General features: G+C 40.6%; 1 protein-coding gene across 4 annotated transcripts in view; it reads right to left on the bottom strand.

Moving 5' to 3' along the window:
• The window catches only part of apaf1 (apoptotic peptidase activating factor 1), a 200,877-nt gene that overhangs the window by 157,157 nt on the left and 24,492 nt on the right, over positions 1-19,228 (bottom strand). For all 4 annotated transcript variants that reach the window (XR_013888964.1, XM_080207306.1, XM_080207307.1 and 1 more), the window contains exons 5-7: positions 17,838-18,021; positions 14,883-14,995; positions 9,668-9,799 (exon numbers count right to left, since the gene is read on the bottom strand). Coding sequence is in view for 3 of the 4 variants with exons in the window: in XM_080207306.1 (XP_080063432.1) it covers positions 9,668-9,799; positions 14,883-14,995; positions 17,838-18,021 (429 nt within the window). In the remaining variant the exon portion in view is untranslated. The remainder of the gene's footprint in view (positions 1-9,667; positions 9,800-14,882; positions 14,996-17,837; positions 18,022-19,228) is intronic.

Here is a 19,228-nt window from a genome sequence, read left to right as displayed (position 1 = left end):
TTGCTCAGTGAACCGGTGAAGATACAATAGATCAAATGGCCTCCTTCTGCACTGTAAGAATTCTATAAAGTCAAAAACATGTAAAATGCAGGACAGGAACAAACCATGCGACTAGTTTCTAAAACTAATGACCCACTCTCTCGAATACCTATCCGATCCCCCCTTAAGTTTTTCCAGACTATCTGGCTCTTCAGATAGTTCATTCCATAAGTTTAATATCCTCCATTTGAAATCCAATTGTCAGTTCATCTCTTTTTTAAGCTTGATCGTGGGCTCTACCTCAAACAAATCAGAAATTGATCCTTTAGAATTTCTCATTTTAAGAATCTTAATTGCTTGAAGATGCACCCTCATCCTTCACTTCTCCAGTCGGAATAATCTTTGGTTTTCCAACCTCCCCTCAGTTACGCAATCCTTAAACTAGCTGTCAGTTGTGTTATCTTTCTGGAACTGCAACCAATGGCTGGACATCCTTGCTCCAGTTCAGCAGTCAGTATTGCAGAATACCCCAAGTGTGGTTGTATTAGTGGCCTGAACAAAATCACTACGTTTGTGCTATATCCTGCCCATTATATATCTTAAAATCATAGGATGTAGGGCACCACAACCTGAAATTTTAACTTGGCTTTTCCCCACAGATGGTGTCTGACCTGCAAACTATTTCTGACATTTTCTGTTTTTATTTCAGATGACTGCAGTATTTTGCTGTTGTCCTAAGATCTGGTTTGATTGTCTTACTGTTACCACAAAACATGTTGCTATTTGAAACAAGCCATTTCTCAATGCCCCTAGTTCACTCCTGTATTTTGTCCATAGTCTGTAGCGGTTTAGTTTGTATTTCTGTTACTTATTTTCTTCCTTGCCTTTGTCATCTAACGTAAGCATCTGCCATTCATCAGCCTGCCTTCCAAACCCATTCGGGCCAATCCAATTTTAGATTGCTGGATTATTGTTCAAAAATGCTTCTGCCCAAATTCATCCTCAATCTGGTGCCATATGCAAATGTGGACCTCAACAATGGCCCTCTCCATGCCAAGTTGGGCAACCTTTTAAATTACAAAGAGAGATTAACCACTAACATGTTGAAAGAAGCCCTGAATTTTAGCAGGAAGATCGCTGCATTACACAGTTGTGACCTGGCAGTGAATCTGAATGTATAAAAAGGACACAGGCATGCAGGTTGCCCCTCTCAAATCCACACAAAAGCCATCACTAATTCATTGAACCAATCAAGTCACCTATGTTTGCTAATTCAAATCCTTCGTGTACTCCTTGGGACTCAGCAGCTTGCCACTATCTCCCAATTTGCCCAGGAGTTCATGTTTTCTACTGAGTGTCAAAAAGCGATATTGTTGACTCTTCAACTTGCTGACACCCCTGGAACCATAACCCAACAAAAGATTGTGAGTCTTAAAGAATAAGGGAAGGGGACAAGAGAAAATTATTTGTAACAACTTGATTTCTGCTAAAGATGCAAGACAGCCAGACCACCCCTTCTTTAAGGCTGGTTGAAAAGTCCGACTTAATTGCACAATTTTTTTAAAATGAATTTTTAAGCAATTCAGTAAAAGATTACAAAAACAATTCCCAGCATTTGATGAGATGTCACAATCAATTTTCAGGATTAGGATTTATACTTTCAAACCACCAATCCAAGGAACACAGAATTCAATGGGACTGACAACAATCCAATGATTGAAGTGAGCAAATGTGAATAATACATCAAACTCAGCAGCAAGATTTCATGATGTTAGCAAAGTACAATTTGTGCAGGACAAAATTCCAATTTAAAGAAAGCAGAGTATGAGCAAGCAGTAAAATTAGGCATTACTTGGGGCAGGAAATGTTCCAGTAGCGCAAAAATAAAGAAGAAAACTGTGTTCCAAAGGATCTATCTAATAGAAAAATGACTACCTTCACTTGCAAAAATAAGAATCTAAAGTTTGAAACCCTGGTGTTTGCTACTCTTAGAAAGTTAGTTACAGGAGAAGGTGGTGGGATGTTGAAGAAATAGCTAAAAATTGACAATCACTGCTGTGAAATAATTGGCCCTCAAAAAAGGGTAAAACTGACAAACTGAAGAGACACAAAAGTCAATTAAATTATTCAGATGACAGATGTATTTGTGCAGCACCTCAGCAAAAAGTACTTTAAGGTGAACAAGTCCATTCACAAAGGGGGAAAATCCCCCCCCCCCAAGAATCATATACGCCTGAATTAAGATCACTTCTCATATTTCTAATCTCCATGGGTCTAGAGCCTATCTGCTCAAGTTTTTCTCATAAGACAACCCCTTCATACCAGAAACCAGCCAAGTGAACTTCTCTGAACTGCTTCCAATGAAAGTGTATCCTTTCCTAAGTAAAGAAACCAAAGTTGTGCACAGTATTCTGGGTGCACTCTTACCAGTGTCCTGTACAGTTATAGCAACATTTCCTTACTTTTATACTTCATCCTTACCCTGACAATAAATGCCAACATTTCATTTGCCTTTTGATCAATTGCATGCTAACTTTTTGGACTCATGGACAAGATCATCCAGAACCCTCTACCCCTATATTGTATTCTGTAGTCTCACGCCATTTAAAGAATATTCTGTTTTTCTATTCTTCCTGGTAAAGTGCAAAACTGGACATTTCCCCACATTATACTCCAACTGCCAATATTTTTGCGCTATCTTCTTCAACATAGCCAACTGTCTGGGCATGGCAATGGAGCAGTGGGTAAGGATAATCTGTCAGTGCAGTACCAAAGGACTGCTGCACTGCCAGAAGTGCCATCAATCCAATGAGACACTAAACCAAAACCTGACTTCTGGGATGTAAAAGGTTCCACATAACCAAAGGCCAGCAGAAGTACCATGTCCTACCCATAGATATTTTTCTGCAATTATCACTAAAGCAAGAACAATTTTTTTTTTATTTCATTCCTGTTAGTTGGGTCCATGTGCCACAGTTCCTATGTTATAACAGTGGGATGTCAAAAGAACCTCCTTGGCTGTATGGAGATTGTAAAAAGAGCTACACAAATGCAAGTTATTTCTTTTCGCAATCAAACCTGCACCTTTGATGATCAACCTGATCCATAAGGAACAAAGCAACCACCCCCAGTGAATGAAAGATACCACTTTCCTCAAAATACGCCACAGACGCCTTCTGGGAACCCACACAAATAAGCTCCTTTGCCCTCTATTTTTCCTTTAAGCATTTACCTGAAACTATGCATTGCTATGTATTCTAAGTTATGGCAGGGACCAGCTGCAATGTCACTTCAGGATAGGAGTCAAGAGCACTAGAATCTCACTATTCTAATCTATAGCGTGGCTATATAGAATTCTAGCAATTTTCATCCTTATGTTTTATACAGATATATTTTAGAATTGCAATTTTCCTTAAAGTGCAAACAAATCCTGTGCTGCGAACACATTGCAATTCCACAACATACATTTGTATCCAACTCATGTACTTTCTCCTGGAATTCCATCAGGTTGTCCAATGACAAAAATAGAATTATCTCAATGCAAAAATCTATTCTTGTGCTTTATCCTTGATTTGTATGATACAGTGCTGGATAGCTAAATTAAAAACGTGCCTGCATTGCTTCGGTACAAGGGCTAACAACATTTATAAGGTCAACTTTTCTGTGATTCAGACTGGATCAAGGACAGAGCAACCTACTTGATTGGCACCTCTTCCACAAACATTCATTCCCTCCACCACTGACAATGACAGCAGTGTGTGCCGTCTACAAGATGCACTGTTGGAACTCACCAAGGTTCCTTATGCAGCATGTTCCAAACCCCTGACCGTTACCATCTAGAAGGACAAGGGCAGCAGATATATGGGAACACCACTACCTGGGAGATCCCCCCCCAAGCCACATATCATCCTGACTTGGAAATATATCACCATTCTTTCATGTCAGTGGGTCAATGGCCTGGAACTCCCTCCCTAACAGCACAGTGGGCACCTTAGGACTGCGACAGTTCAAGAAGGCAGCTCACCCCCGCCGGCTCAAGGGCAATTAGGGATAGAACATAGAACATTACATGGGCAATAAATGCTGGCCTAGTAGGCAACACTTATGTTCCATGAATGCTTTTTTAAAATTACCAAGTAATAACACAGTATCTGGCACAATGACGAATTTGCTGACTTCTTGATCATTTCCAAGACAGCCTAGTAATCATTTCTAGATTCCAGTGAATCATACCACCAGAAAAATTGTCCAAAAGAGATTGTGATTGTGGATTGCATTTGCTGTAACATGTTTTATTTGAATTCAAAGGGACCAAAGGAAGTACAGATGTCAATTCTAACAGGTTCAATAAGCTTTAAAAGGTTTCCCAAACCATTTGCACAAACAAACTACATGATTGTGATGGGGGAAAGCAGAGCAACAGTTCAGAAGAGAGTGCCCACCTTCATAGAAATTTGTTTGTAGGAGGTTTTAATCTTAAATACAGGATGCAGAGTTCTTGAACAAAAGACCTGACCTTAAAGCAAGTCAACAATAAAACACAGGTGATGGCAGTCAAAGCCAGCTTGCCTAAGAAGCTTTCAGAAGTCAACCTGTTTATTTATGTTAAGGAACAAAAGATAACAAATTGCAATAAGGAGCAATACATTTTCTCTAGTTCTCTTTCATCAATATCTCGCATGACAAGCTAAGGCAAAAACTGAAAAACTTGTATTTAAACCTTTTGATGAAAGCCAACTCAAATTCATCACAGGCTCATATTCAATTCATTATCAAAATTACATGAATTAAAATGTGGTTATGAATACGGACATAATTTAGGTGTATTGAAAAAATACATAAGTAACTGATAATTTGAACATTGAGAAAGGCTTCAACAGATATGCAGTATAGTCTGTCATGTTTGAGATAGGTCTGTTTTTCAGACTGTCTATATTGAAACAATGTCTATATTTCTTTACTAAAATAAATCCTTGGATTTATGTAGTGACACACATGCATAATAAAGCAAAATTTGACTCCAAGGCATTGTCAGTTGATTCTAGGTTTGGTGAAAGATGGTACGTTTTTAAAAAAGAGTGGTAAAGAGGTTTGGGGACGGTATTTCAGAGTTTATCGCCTTGAGATATAAAGGCATGGCCACCTTCAGCAAGTGGAACAATTCAAGTCAGGGTCGTTCAAGGGGCCAGAATTAGGTGAACAGAGACATCCTGGAGGGTTGTGGGGCTGGAGGAGATTTCAGAGGCAGCAAGGGGTGAATGCCATCCAAAGAATTGAAAACAAGGACGAGAATTTTTAAATTGACACATTGCTTGACCAGCAACCAAGTAGGTCAGCAAGCACAGGGGATAAAAAGTGAATGTGATTTGATGCCAGTAAGGACACAGGCAGCAGAATCTTGGATAACCTCAACTTTACAAAATGTAAAAGGAGGTCAGCCAGAAGTGCATCAAGGCTATAGGTAATAAAGGCGTGGGTGAAGTTGCAGCAAAAGATCAGCTGAGGGAGAAGTGGTATCAGGTGATGTTAGAAAGGGAAACAGGCCTTTGTCTTGGCACAGATAAAACTGCTTCATAACAATATCAGCCTTAATAAACATTTATTGATCAACTTTTCTTCAATTATTTTGAAAACAATTAAGTAGATATTGCTGGAGGCCTGTTTGACAATTGGACTAACTAAATGATACATCCTAGGGAACTCTGACTACAAACGTGCCTCTAGTAACAGAGCTGCAGGATTACATAAAAACACTGAATTCGGTAGAAGTTGAGGCCTTGAAATAAAGATTTTAATGAAGGTATTAAGCAAAAAAAAAGATAATCGATGGGAAAAACATTAACAATATTTATTATTTACGTTTTTATTTTGATGGTAAACCTGTTTTGGACAAGGTAAGTTTAATGAGAGGCAAGTTTAGACAAAATTGTTGCCTCTTAATTGTTTCAAAGTTAGATATATAAAGGATACACTATTTTAAACTATAAGTGATCAGAAGCGATTCTTTGTGTGAGAAAAAGGGAGCGACGTCTCAGGGAGACAGACAAGCATGAGTGCACAGTGTTAAAAACGACAACAGAGGTGTTCAGGAAACACATGCAATAAGTAAAAACTTTAAATGAGTCTCGAGGTTCATAATCAATGGAACTCCTGCGGCTTTGCTCATGATGAACTAGATCATACGCTGTTTGAATGCTTATGAGTTAATTATTCTACTGCTTAATTACTGTTACGTAATTACATTTGATTTCTCTCAAATAAAAATTATGTTTGTCAAGATCACTCGAATTACAGACATTCACGCTTTTATGTTTAATGATTACCTTCCTTTCTTTCTACTTGATTTGAATTATGACATGGAAATTTAAATTTAACACATCAAAATGTGAGGCAGGAAATTGTTATGGAAGTACAGATTTATGGAAGTAGAAAATCAGATCAGCATTCGTCACAGTGAGGACATAAAATACACTGTTTCATAAGGACGGCAACATTTTATCATACATTAATATATCATTCTGCCACTGACATCAAGGATTCTGTCTTTTTAAGGACACAAGGTCCAAATAATGCTTTTAAGTTCATAATGGGGGCAACTAGGAAGCTGCAGTCATTCTGCCTCAAGTTAATCTGTTTCTTGTTTAAATTTGACCCTCAAATCCAGAATACAGGCAGCATGGTGGCCCGAGTAACATGTTCTTCTGGAAAGCTGGTGCAGACTCGATGGGCTGAATGGCCTCCTTCTACACTGTAGGGATTCTATGGATGTGAATATGATAAGACGGAGCTACGCTATTTTGTCTGGCAAGGGAAATTATACTTTGTAAAATGGGGGAATGTATTATTTTGCTGCAATGTTTGTGCCCCATTATGGCAAAAATAATCAAATTAATGTAATTTAAACAGCACGTGAGTTCACTCAAAAGTTAATTTTTCAGCCTGAACCTGAACACTGAAAGTGAACCAAGAACAAATATATCTGGTGGGTCTGGTAATACGATAAGAAATTCGGCCTTAATGCCACTTTCCTGCCAGCCCCCATTACCCTAGACAGCCTTTCGGATCCAGCCTCCACTGCTCCCTGGAAAGAGAATTCCAAAGATTAACAACTTTCTGAAAGAAGAAATTTCTGCACATTTGAGCTTTACTTTGAAGCTGTGCACCCTCATTCGAGATTCCCTAATGAGTGGAAACATCCTCTCAGCATTTACCCCGTCAAGCCCCCTCAAAGTCTTGTGTGTTCAATAAGATGCATTTAGGGAGATCAAACACCGATAGGGAACACACATGAAATGAGAATATACTAAGAAGGGCAAAGTAAGGGATCTTGGCATGCAAGTACACAGGTCCCTAAAGGCAGCAGTTCAAATAGACATGGTTGTAAACAAGGCACATGGAGTGCTCCCCTTCTTTGGCAGAGGTACAGAATATAAAAGTAAGATTATAATATTAAACAAAAGAATAAAGAGGAAAGTACAACACAGGAATAGCCTCTTTGGCCCTCCAAGCCTGTGCCGATCATGATGCCATAACTAAACTAAAAATAAACCTTCTGCCCTTACTCGGGCATAACCCTTTATTGCCTTCCTATTTATGTCCAGATGCCTCTTAAACGTAGCTAAGATGCCTGCTTCCACCACCTCCTCTGGCAGCAGATTCCAGGCAACCTCCACTCTTCATGAAAAATTCCCCCACGTGCACAGTTGGAACTGTATAAAACACTGGTGAGGCCTCAACTGGAGTACTGTGTGCAGTTCTGATCACCATATTACAGGAAGGACGCAATTGCTGTGGACAGAGTGTGGAAGAGATTTGCAAGAACGCTGCCAGTGCTAAGAAAGTGTAACTATGAGGAGAGGTTGAATAGGTTGGGGTTACTTTCCTTGGAATAAAGAAGGTTGAGGGTTGACTTAAAATTGTTTCCCTTGGTGAATAATTCTAGAAGTAGGGGACATAGATTCAAAGTAAGTGGGAGGTGGTGCAGAAGCGACATGAGCAAGAACTTTTTTTTATGCAGAGGATGATGGGTGTCAGGAATTCACTGCCCGAGCTGAGGGTGGAGGCAGAGACCATAAACTCTCTTAAAAAGTACCTGCATCTCCACTTCAAGGGCAGTAAGCTATAAGGCTATGGGCCGGGTGCAAGAGGGGATTAGAAGGGCCACCTGGGTGTACTCAGGCTGGCATGGAGAGATGAGCTGGATGGTCTCCTTCTGTGCTGTAACTTTTCTATGGCTGTAAATTCAACTCTCATTTTTCTAAACTCCAATTAGTATAGAGCCAACTTGCTCAATATTTCCACATAAGGCAATACCTTCATCCCAGGAATCAGCCTTGTGAACCTTTCCTGAACTACTTCCAATGCAAGTACATCCCTCAGTAAAGAGACCAACACTGCATAGTGCTCGAAGTCCAGTCTCACCAACACTCTACAGTTGGAGCAAGGCTTCCCTATTTTTATACTCAATCCTCCTTGCAATAAATGCCAACATTCAATTTTCCTTCCCAATTATTTGTTGTACTTGCATGCTAATCGTTTGTGACTCATGAATAAGAACAACTAGATCTCTCCGTACTGCAGCATGCTGCAATCTCTCATCGTTTAAATAATATCCTGTTTTTCTCCCTGCCAAAGTGGACAACTACACACTTCCCCACATTATACTCCATCTGCCAAATTTTTGCCCACTCATATCCCTTTGCAAACTCTTCATATGCTCCATCCAACTTGCTTTCTGACTGATAATGTACCTGTTTCTATATATTACAAATGACTCCTGTGTTGTTTCTTCAAGCATGAAGCAGAAATTGCCATTAGACAGTGCAACATCTGAAGTATGAGGAATGGTAAATGGAAAGAAAATTCAAAATATAATATTGCTCCTCAAAACGCAATGACATTTGAGTCCACATTATGCCTTCAAAGCACATCATCCGATTTCAGAGCCAATCAACCCAACTTGCACTGCCAAAATCATTAGCCAAATCAGAATGAAACTGAGAGTGGCATCTGGATATATTAAAAGCTGCACAGGGAGGTGCACATTTCAAAAATACATTGCCTCATGAATGCTTTAAATCACTTAAACCCTTTCAGTATTCCTACCACAACTTATAAATCGTCTTACACGTTATACTAAATTTTAGATATGTAATTACTGTGCAGAAAATAAACACGTTCTACAACGTTTCAAGCAGCTGGAATCAGGTTCAGCTGTATTACCATACAGTGTATTTTAAGGTTGAAATTCAGATTTAATATACTGCCATTCAGTGGCAAGAATAAATATTGCAGCAGCAAGACTAAATAAATAATGGAATCCAGCACAGTAATCAAAGTGACTTTGCTTTTCGCCACATAATATACAACAGTTATTGATGCACTCTGAGGTACAGAACTAGTGCAATCTTAAATACTGAGATAAAAGCAAAACACTTCAGATGCTGGAAATCTGAAGTAAAAACAAACTGCTGAAATAACTCAGCAGGTCAGGAAGCATCTGTGGAGAAAGAAACAAAGTTAACTTTTAGAGAATCCCAGAACTGATTCTGCAGCAGGCACAACCTATCCTTTTGACCACAGTTTCAGTCACGTCAAGGCACACTTCCAATTCTGCTTGGTATTTGTTTCTCATCTGCAACACGATCTGGGGATGTTATGTATGTCAGCAGTCCATTAAGAGATTTACCTTTGCATTCCTCTACTATGCTGTGTGCTTCTTCTGGCAGCGAGGACACCTTTGAGTTAACAAAACGAGAGAGTATTTCTAGCCCCTTGTTGTTGCTCAGACCACTTTGTACAGATACAAGGAAGTTATTACCTGCAGAACATTAGAAAAGTTTAATGAGCATTTTTCTGCAAGACATGCTTATTCAAATTAGTAAAGCTAATTAGCATCATTACTTGGTAACTACCAAGGCGATTCAGCATTTCCAGTGATTACAGGGAAACTCATCCAATACCCACATCATTAAAATGGTCATTCTCCATTTATTTTTTAATTTCCTCTTCTGAAGGTGGTAATTAATGTTTAGGCACAGCTCTATCTGTGGAGTCATCATCTCGTACTCGATGGAGCACTTGTAGAATTTTAGAAATCATAATGTAGGAGACCATTTGCCTCATTGTGCTTCTGCAGCTCTTCAACCGAAACTTTCTCCTCTAATCCCACTGTCTTATTATTTCACTGCATACTTTTCAACATCATTTTAAATGTTACAATCAACAGCCACGTATGGCATAGCATTCTAAAGTCCCTGGCATTTATTTTCCCCAAACTTTTCTCTCTACTCTTCTAACAGAGTGCTGAAAGTTTAACTTTGTTATCAATTCACCAACCAGTGGAAACACTCTTTCACCATTTACATTCTAAAGGCTCTTCAGCATTTTGGAGTAAACACTTGGATAATGGGAGTTTGCCATAGGAGATGGCTTTGCTTTTTGTGATGTTTAATAGCAGGAAAATGCATTTCATTCAAGACTGGATATCTGATAAATAGAACACTTGCTAGCATCTCCCTGGAGTCCTGAACTCAGAATAAGTAGAATGAGCTTATTTTCTCTGGAGTTTTGAAGAAGTAGCGGTGCTCAAAATTCTTCGAGAGCTCCGCAGGTGGTTTCACCTAAGGAATTGGTCATTTAGGACTGATATAGAAAGAAATTCATCCACTCAGAGGGTTATAAATCTTTGGAACTCTCTACTCTAGAAGATGTTGCACTGTTGCGCATATTCTTTCTTTCTGATGCACTTCATTCGCTTTCCTTTAAGGGCATCTATACCATACTCAACTTACATCACCTACTCCTTGGCTACATAAGCTTCCCCTGAATTCTCCAGTTTTATATGTGAAGTCCCTTGAATTGGTTGCATCCACAAGTGAAAATATATTTTCCACTGCTACTCTATCAAACTCTTTTGTTATCTTAAAGATCTTTGTCAAGCCATCCCTCACTCAGCCTTCTCTTTCTCAGAGATAATAAAGTCCCATCCCTTTCAATCTTTCCTAAATACATATCACCTCTCAGTTCTGGTTTTGTTCAGCACATTGTTAGTTTATCTTTTTCTCCTCCCAAAGGCAATATGCAAGGACCGCTAAAGAGCTATAATTTTGCAAAAACAGGGCACAAGAATAAAACAGATCACTCCACTTGATCTTTGCTGAGCTACGGTGCCCAAATTAAATGTCTTACCTCAGGTGGGTTCTGACTACATCTGACGACTCCCAACCTACTTGAGGTAAAGCCTCAGGATTTGGCGACAAAACAACAGTGAGCCAAATATTCTCACCACTACATCGGACAGCAATTTCAGATACAAATCTATGAACGGTTAAATACGAGAATCCAAAAGATGCTGTTTGAGATCTGCTGTTACATAGAACACTACAGCACAAACAGGCCCTTCGGCCCACAAGTTGCGCTGATCATATCCATACCTATCAGGCCTATCTATAACTCTCAATCCCATTAAATCCCATGTACTCATCCAGAAGTCTCTTAAAAGACCACAGCGAGTTCGCCTCTACCACTACTGACGGCAGCCGATTCTACTCACTCACCACCCTCTGACTGAAAAACTTACCCCTGACATCTCCTCTGTACTTGCTCCCCAGCACTTTAAACCTGTGTCCTCTCATAGCGACCATTTCAGCCCTGGGAAACAGCCTCCAAGAATCCACCCTACCTATACCTTTCAACATTTTATAAACCTCTATCAGGTCACCTCTCAATCTTCATCTCTCCAGGGAGAAGAGACCTAGCTCCCTCAACCTATTAGGCTGACGGAGCTAGGTTTGCAAAAATGATATCTTGCCATCTGCCTCATCATTACAGGGCACTGATAATGTGAAGTTGCTGTCTGAACATGATAAATACAAACTAAGTTGCAGCATACCCATTTCAGCCCACCTACCCTTTTAATTGCTGCCCATCAATATCTCTGGCGTTGAAAAGTTATTGTATGAATCCTCATTTCTTCAAATTACTTGGTGATTTTTTAAAAGCTAAAGTAACGCAAGTAACCATTATCTTGCAATTGTGTCTCTGTCTATACATGCCGTGTTTGTGAACCCAACTCTTCACTCACCTGAGGAAGGAAAAGCGCTCCGAAAGCTCATGATTCCAAATAAATGTGTTGGATTTTAACCTGTTGTACGACTTCTTACGTAACTTAATTTACATTTCCTTGTTTGTCCCTCCACTGTCCGTTTAACAATCTGATTGATTAAGGAGATAAGCGTTTGCCTGTCCTGTTGCCTCAGATGCGGGACAGAGGTTGCCTCATGAAATTCATCTCACACATCAGATAACTTACAATGCAAAATATCATGGAGATTAAATAGGTACGGCAGAGTCTAACTAACACTGGGTGCCATTCACAGACCGAGTGCAGCAAATTTTGGGCCACTGGTCATTTTGATTATATACGTACAATAACTTTCAGTGATTTGTCTACATGGACACTTGAATCCACCAACTCTTCCACAGCTCTTACTCTCTTACAGTTAAGAAAATGTTCCAATTTGTCCTCCTCAGAACCAAAGTGGATGGTCATACTTCCCCACAATCTCATCAATCAGGTAACCCATTCTGTTATCCCTAACTCCGAACCAGCTACCCACGTTTATCACAAAGTTAATGCCAATTCCATTTTCATTTTTGTTCTTCATCTCCATTCAAGCATGTTATCAAATGATATTTAACAATACTCCCCTATGTACGTGCTGGTCACTGTGAAAGAAAATCTCCTGGATTCATCAGTCAGAACTTATCCTTCACAAAGTCACGCAAAGCTCTCTTCAATCAGTCTCTGATTCCAGTGCCTTTCCCACAACTGGCAATAAACTGACAGGGTGCAGTTACAGTACGTAGCTTCCCCCTCCATCTCTTCTAAAATAATACACACATTTTGAATCTTCCAATTCAAAGGCAAAATTGCTGAATCTAGAGGGCTTTGAAATATCGTGACTAATGCACCTGCAATTTCCTCACCTTTTTCTCTTAATGCCCAAGGGTGCAAACTATCAGGCCCTGAAGGTTTTTCTATCTTAAATGCTATTATTTTAACCATTATCATTTTTTAAAACCTGATGTTAAATCCATTAGATTTCTCCTTTTGATTTATATTTAGTTTTGCTTGAACTGATGGCACTTTGTCCTCTTCTTACACTGTAAATATGGATATAAAATACTTGTTTAACAGGTCTGCTATTTTCTTATCCATTTGATCTTGCCTGCACTTTCCTTTGATGGATCCATATTCTGCTTTACCAATCTTTCTCTCTTAAATATTTAGCCTTAACAGCACTTGAAAGAATTTTTCCAATTTCCTTTTTTATTGCTTATTACATTCTTTGTAGCTGAATTGTTTAATATGGTTTTTCACAGTCTGCTGGATTTCTACTAATTCTTTTCCTTTATCTTGATTCTGTCCCTTATAGTTAACCAACCGTGGTGAATGAATATATGTGGAACTTCTGTCTTTTAAGCAAACACCCTGGTTCTGTAGCATACTGGGACAGATGGTAGCACAATGGTTAGCACTGCTGCTTCACAGCGCCAGCTCCGACCTTATGCCACTGTCTGTGAAGAGACTGCTCATTCTCCCCATGTCTGCATGGGTTTCCTCCCACACTCCAAAAGGTATGCGGATTAGGTTGATTGGTCATGCTAAATTGTCCTTTAGTATCAGGGGCACTAGCAGGGTAAATACTTGGGGTTACAGGGGTAGGGCCTGGGTGGAATTATTGTTGGTGCAGGCTCGATGGGCCAAATGGCCGCCTTCTGCACTGTGGGGATTCTACGATTCCAGAAGTATTTCTTTAAATTCTTCCCAATTTATCCTCGTTTTGCTAAATAATTCTTTCAATACTTCCCACTGTGTAGGACTACCCCATGAAACCCATGCTTCTTGTCAAGCGTGTTCAATTACAATCCACACTGAATCTGTAGAAAGACTTGATCAGTTTATTCCCGTTCATCTCCTTAGAACATAGAACACTACAGCGCAGTACAGGCCCTTCAGTCCTTGACGTTGCGCCGACCAGTGGAACCAAACTAATGACCCTCTAACCTAAACTATTCATCTCCTTAGTAACACTTCCTTCAAGATAACCCACAAGAATGGATCACAGTCTTTGAATAAATGATCCAGTCCCAATCACAGAAAATGGCCTAGTCCAATCCGCAACATTCCAGATAAAAGCCTTCAGATCTGGAATACACGAATCCTGTAGAAGCTGAATGCCAACATAACTTACACCCCTCATCTTTGCCACATATCGCTGCCTGCTCCGGACCATATCCATTCCTATTCTGATAGGAAATACACCAACAACGATCTCACCCAGGCCCTAACCTCATAACCCCACGTATTTACCTGTTTATCCCCTGATAGTAAGGGACAATTTAGCATGGCCAATCCACCTAACCTGCACATCTTTGGATTTTGGGAGGAAACCGGAGCACCCGGTGGAAACTCACGCAGACACAGGGAGGACGTGCAACCTCCGTACAGTCACCTGAGGCTGGAATTGAATCCGGGTACCTGGCACTGTGAGGCAGCAATGCTAGTCACTGTGCCATCTGTACATGGAGAAGAAGCAGTTATCAGGGAACACTGCTACACACTCTAGTTACGATGTTGTGCCAGGCCTCTCGACAATTTATCTGGAGGCCAGTAGGATCATCAGTCATCTCAAGATTCATCCATATCTCCACAATCTGTTGGTGTACACATCTTCAAAACTCTTAAAATTTAAATGCGTGAAACAACTTAAAATGGCTTGAGCATATACACGAATTAAATACGCAAACTTTGTTTCTTACAACTTAAAGCAGTTTGGAAGAGGCACAAATTACAGGATCTGTGAAAAACAATTATTTTAGGAATAAAACCTCATTACCTGTAACTGCTTCAGTGATGCTCTTATCTCTGCTGGTGATTAGAACACGACATTGAACATCAAAACATTTTAGCACCCAGCTGTCCCAGACGTCATCCAGAACCAAAAGTGATCTAAATTAGATTGAAAAAAAAGAACCTCTTGGTATGCAGAATGTTTCGCACCCAATTAATTGCTTTAAACTGTAACAATTATTAATTACATTGGGGAAAAAAAAACAGATTTAACAAACACAGCTTTCCAGATGTACATCATCTTCTAACAACAGTGAAAAGGTAAGTTGCCCTTTATTCTCTCACTCCAACTTTGGTGTATCACCCACTGATACCAATACATTATTTCTGAGAAACGTACTGAGCAAACACTGGCATGTCAGAACATGATGGGTGGAATTCTCCTACTTGAGGCTAAAAATGGTGGCAGACTACTCCAGCAGTGCCTGTCCCATCGACCAGAATAGCAGGATCCCACGCCAGATTCTGTACTTGGAAGCTCATTAATTATGCACAAAGTGAGTTCTCCTCTGCCTTTCTTAGCAAGTGGGCAACTGATTCATCCACTCACCCTCAGCTGACAGCTTTGAAGGTCCAGGTGCCATATTTAATTGCTGGTCCAACATATGAGTATCACTCTCTCTCCAGCCCACCTGCCTTCACCAGACAGCAGGATGTCAGCAACCAAGAGGAAAAAGGCCAGCAGCTGCAAGAAGAAGTTTGTTCCTTGGCTCAACCACCCTCCCTCCACACCCCACCCCCCGAACCCATCACCAGTGAGGCACCCATGCCCCGCTTGTACCTCTACCCGCCACCTCTGGACGTTCATCTATCTCCTTCCATTAAATGTTGTGGTATCCTTTTGAGCTCCTTGTTTGTGAGCTTTTCACAAAACTTTGTTGGGTCCAATTTCCCTCTGCTTTCCACAGATCGTCTTCTTCATCCACCTTCGTGCCCCTGTTCATGCTATCATGAGTCCACCCCCATCTTGGTTAAGTCACACCCCTCTCAGATCACTCTCCACCTCAATTGAACTTTGGATCTTTGTTGAGGGCCAATGTGTCCAGCAGCAGAGTGCTTGCTATCCATGAAGACCAGCTTGGCATGGAGATGGAGACAGGAATCAGTTTGCTGCAGTAGAGTGGTGAATAGCACATCAGGAGAATCACAGAATCATACAGTGGAGAAGAAGCCCTTTGGCCCATCAGGTCTGCACTGACATGCAAGAAACACCTGACCTCCCACATAATCACACCTACCAGAACTTGACCCATCACTATGGCAAAAAGTTCTTGCATTCATCCCGAAATCGCTGGCGAAATGAGGTCCATCTTGCACAGGTTGCTCATTAGCAATCAGGTTTGACGCTGACCTAAATTCCCACTGGCATGATGCAAGATTGTAAGGGCTGATGGGATGCCGGCGGGCAGCTGCCTTAATGAGCATTCATGAGATGCAAATGAATGTAACTGGCATGTGCTTCACCTGCCAGTGGGATGACTGTCCCACCATTAATGCACCACCTGGAGAATTGCAGTGTGATTTTATGCTGGCTTGTTCCTAACATTTTGGCTCCTGTTTGATTCACCGTGCCTCACCACCACCAAACCTGCTGTGGGCTGGTTAAACGATGGCCTAGTTGTATTCTTACTAGACTATCCATCCAGACACTCAGCTAATGATCTGGGCACCCGGGTTCGAACTCTGCCAGAACAATGGCGGAATTTGAATTCCATAAAAAATATCTGGAATTAAGAATCTACTGATGCCTACGAAACCACTGTTGATTGTTGGAAAAACTCATATGGTTCTCTAATGTATTTTAAGGAAGAAAATCTGCCGTCCTTATCTAGTCTGGCCTGCGTGTGACTCCAGAGTCACAGCAATGTGGTTGACTCTCAAACGCCCTTGGGCAACTAGGGATGGACAATAAACACTGGCCAGTCAGTGACACCCAAGTCCCACAAATGAATAAAATAAGGGAAGAACTCCGCCCAATACATTTTAAACTGGTCCTTTATACTTTGAAAATTATTCATAGTTATAATGCACACATTTCATAGCGAGTTCTATCTTTTTTTGAAGCATAGTGAAGTACATCAGTACTGAGGAATGTAACACTTTTGCAGTGCCTACACTTTGTCCAATCTAAAATAACTTGATGTTGGCACTAAGTGCAGGTTCAAGCCACCTAAGCTCAAAAAACAATCATAAATCAAATCCACTTTTTACAACAGAGCCTCTCTCCAAATGGAATAGTAGATTCCAAGCATTTCTTGCTATGAACGAAGAGCCAGGCTGTCACTAATCAGGTTCGTAAGACTATTATGTATTTAACAACTTAAAACCCTTTGTCAGCCGGATTCAAGCCCAGATCCCAGAGTTGAAGTGAGTTAAGTCTTTGCATTAACCAGCTGTAATGACTTTAATCAGACAATTGAAGTGGGCCTATTTGAATATGAACTCCCTGATTAAGAGCTAAATTGATGGGTCAGTCAGGGAGCCTCTTGCTTTGTACTTAACCAGGACTGTCAGTTCCTCTGGGACTCCGAGTTGAGACTGCGAACTGAAAACACTCTATATACTGCTGTCAGACCTGTAAATAAAGGGATTTTGGTGAAGGGACTTCTGCCTCCGAGGACTTATTACACCAGCCCTTCCCTTCCCCGAGGCACTCTACACACAATAATCTAAAGTCTATTTTTACATCAAAGCACTTTGTCCAATAATTTGATGTAAACACTGAACGATGTGAATTTTGTGCTCACAATTCTAATCATCAGATCATCGGAATTATGTGAGTAGACTGTGCTGCATTCATATTTCAAAGCTGGCAACCTGTTTCCCACAGTTACCTGTACTTGACATTTTAGTAGTAATGTTCACTAGGTTACTTAGAACAGAACACATGTCAGATTCCAACGCGTTTTTGCACAAAAAAAGACATTTGCATCTCTCCTACCTGGGGTATTTACGTGACATCAAGAAACGGAGTCGATCCTTGGCTTCCTCAATGTTTAAAGGTGGACTTGGGTAAGACTGTGATCCCTGGTTAAGTCGGCTGCAGAGATTCTGCAATTTAACAAGAATACCTGCACGATCCTGTTTTCCAACTGCGACCCAGTGCACTCCTCCAGGAAAACATTCTGTCAAATTACAGTTCCGAAAGATGTAATCAAAATAACTGATCACACCAAAGAAATAGTCTAACAATGCTGCAGAGATGTTTGTAGCAATTGAAAGATCATGTGGGGTTAGGGATAATTTATTAGCTTGGGTAGAATACTGGCTAGCTGACAGAAGGCAAAGAGTCACGATAAATGGGTCTTTTTCTGGTTAACAAGATGTAATCAGTAGGGTGCTACACGGTTTGGCCCTCAGGGCCCCAACTATTTACAACCTACGTAATGACTTGGATACAGGGGTAGAAGGTACTATAGCTAAATTTGCAGATGACACTAAAATAAGTGGGGTAGTGAGCTGCAATGAGGAAATAAGAAATTTACAAATGGACATAGGTTCGGTGAGGGGGCCAAAATGTGGCAGATGGAGTTTAATATGGATAAGTGTGAGGTTATCCATTTTGGTCTGAAAAATGGATAGGCAACTTACCTAAATGGAGAGAGGCTTTGGGTGTTTTGGTGCAGAGGGATCTGGGTGCCCTCATGCATGATACACAGAAAACCGATATGCAGGTAGAGCAGATAATAAGGAAAGCAAATGGAACTTTGGTATTTATATCTAATGAAATATAGTACAAAAGTAAGGAAGTGTTGCTACAACTACACAAGGCATTGGTGAAGCTTCACCTGGAATACTGTGTACAATTTTGGGCCCCTTATTTGAGGAAAGATGTGGTGGCATTCAAGGCAGTTCAGAGGAGGTTCACTGGATGATTCCAGAGGTGAGAGTTTTGTGGTACGAAGAGAGATGAGCATTGAGGCCTATATTCTCTGGAGTTTAGAAGAATGAGGGGAAATCGAGGTATATGAGATAATAAAAGGTATTGACAAAGTAGATGTAGAGCGGATACTTCCTTTTGTGGGGCAATCCAGAACAAGAATTCATAGTATTTGGATAAGGGGCACCAGATTTAGAACAGAGGTGAACAAAAAACAGTACTGCACAGGAACAGGCCCTTTGCATCATCAAGCCTGCGCCGATCTCATTGCGCTACCTAGACCACCTGTGTCACTCTATACCCCACCTGTTCATGTATCTATCCAGATAAATCATAAATTTCATTTATGTACTGCCTCAACCACCTCACTTGGCAGTGCATTCCAGCCCCCCACCACCCTCTGTGTAAAAGAATTCCCCCATACATCCATTGAACCTTTCCCCCCCCTTACC

This window comes from Carcharhinus amblyrhynchos, chromosome 19, assembly GCF_965287045.1.
Source record: "Carcharhinus amblyrhynchos chromosome 19, sCarAmb.v2.hapA, whole genome shotgun sequence".
Lineage (NCBI taxonomy): Eukaryota > Metazoa > Chordata > Chondrichthyes > Carcharhiniformes > Carcharhinidae > Carcharhinus > Carcharhinus amblyrhynchos.
This window is presented reverse-complemented; position numbering and strand designations above follow the sequence as displayed.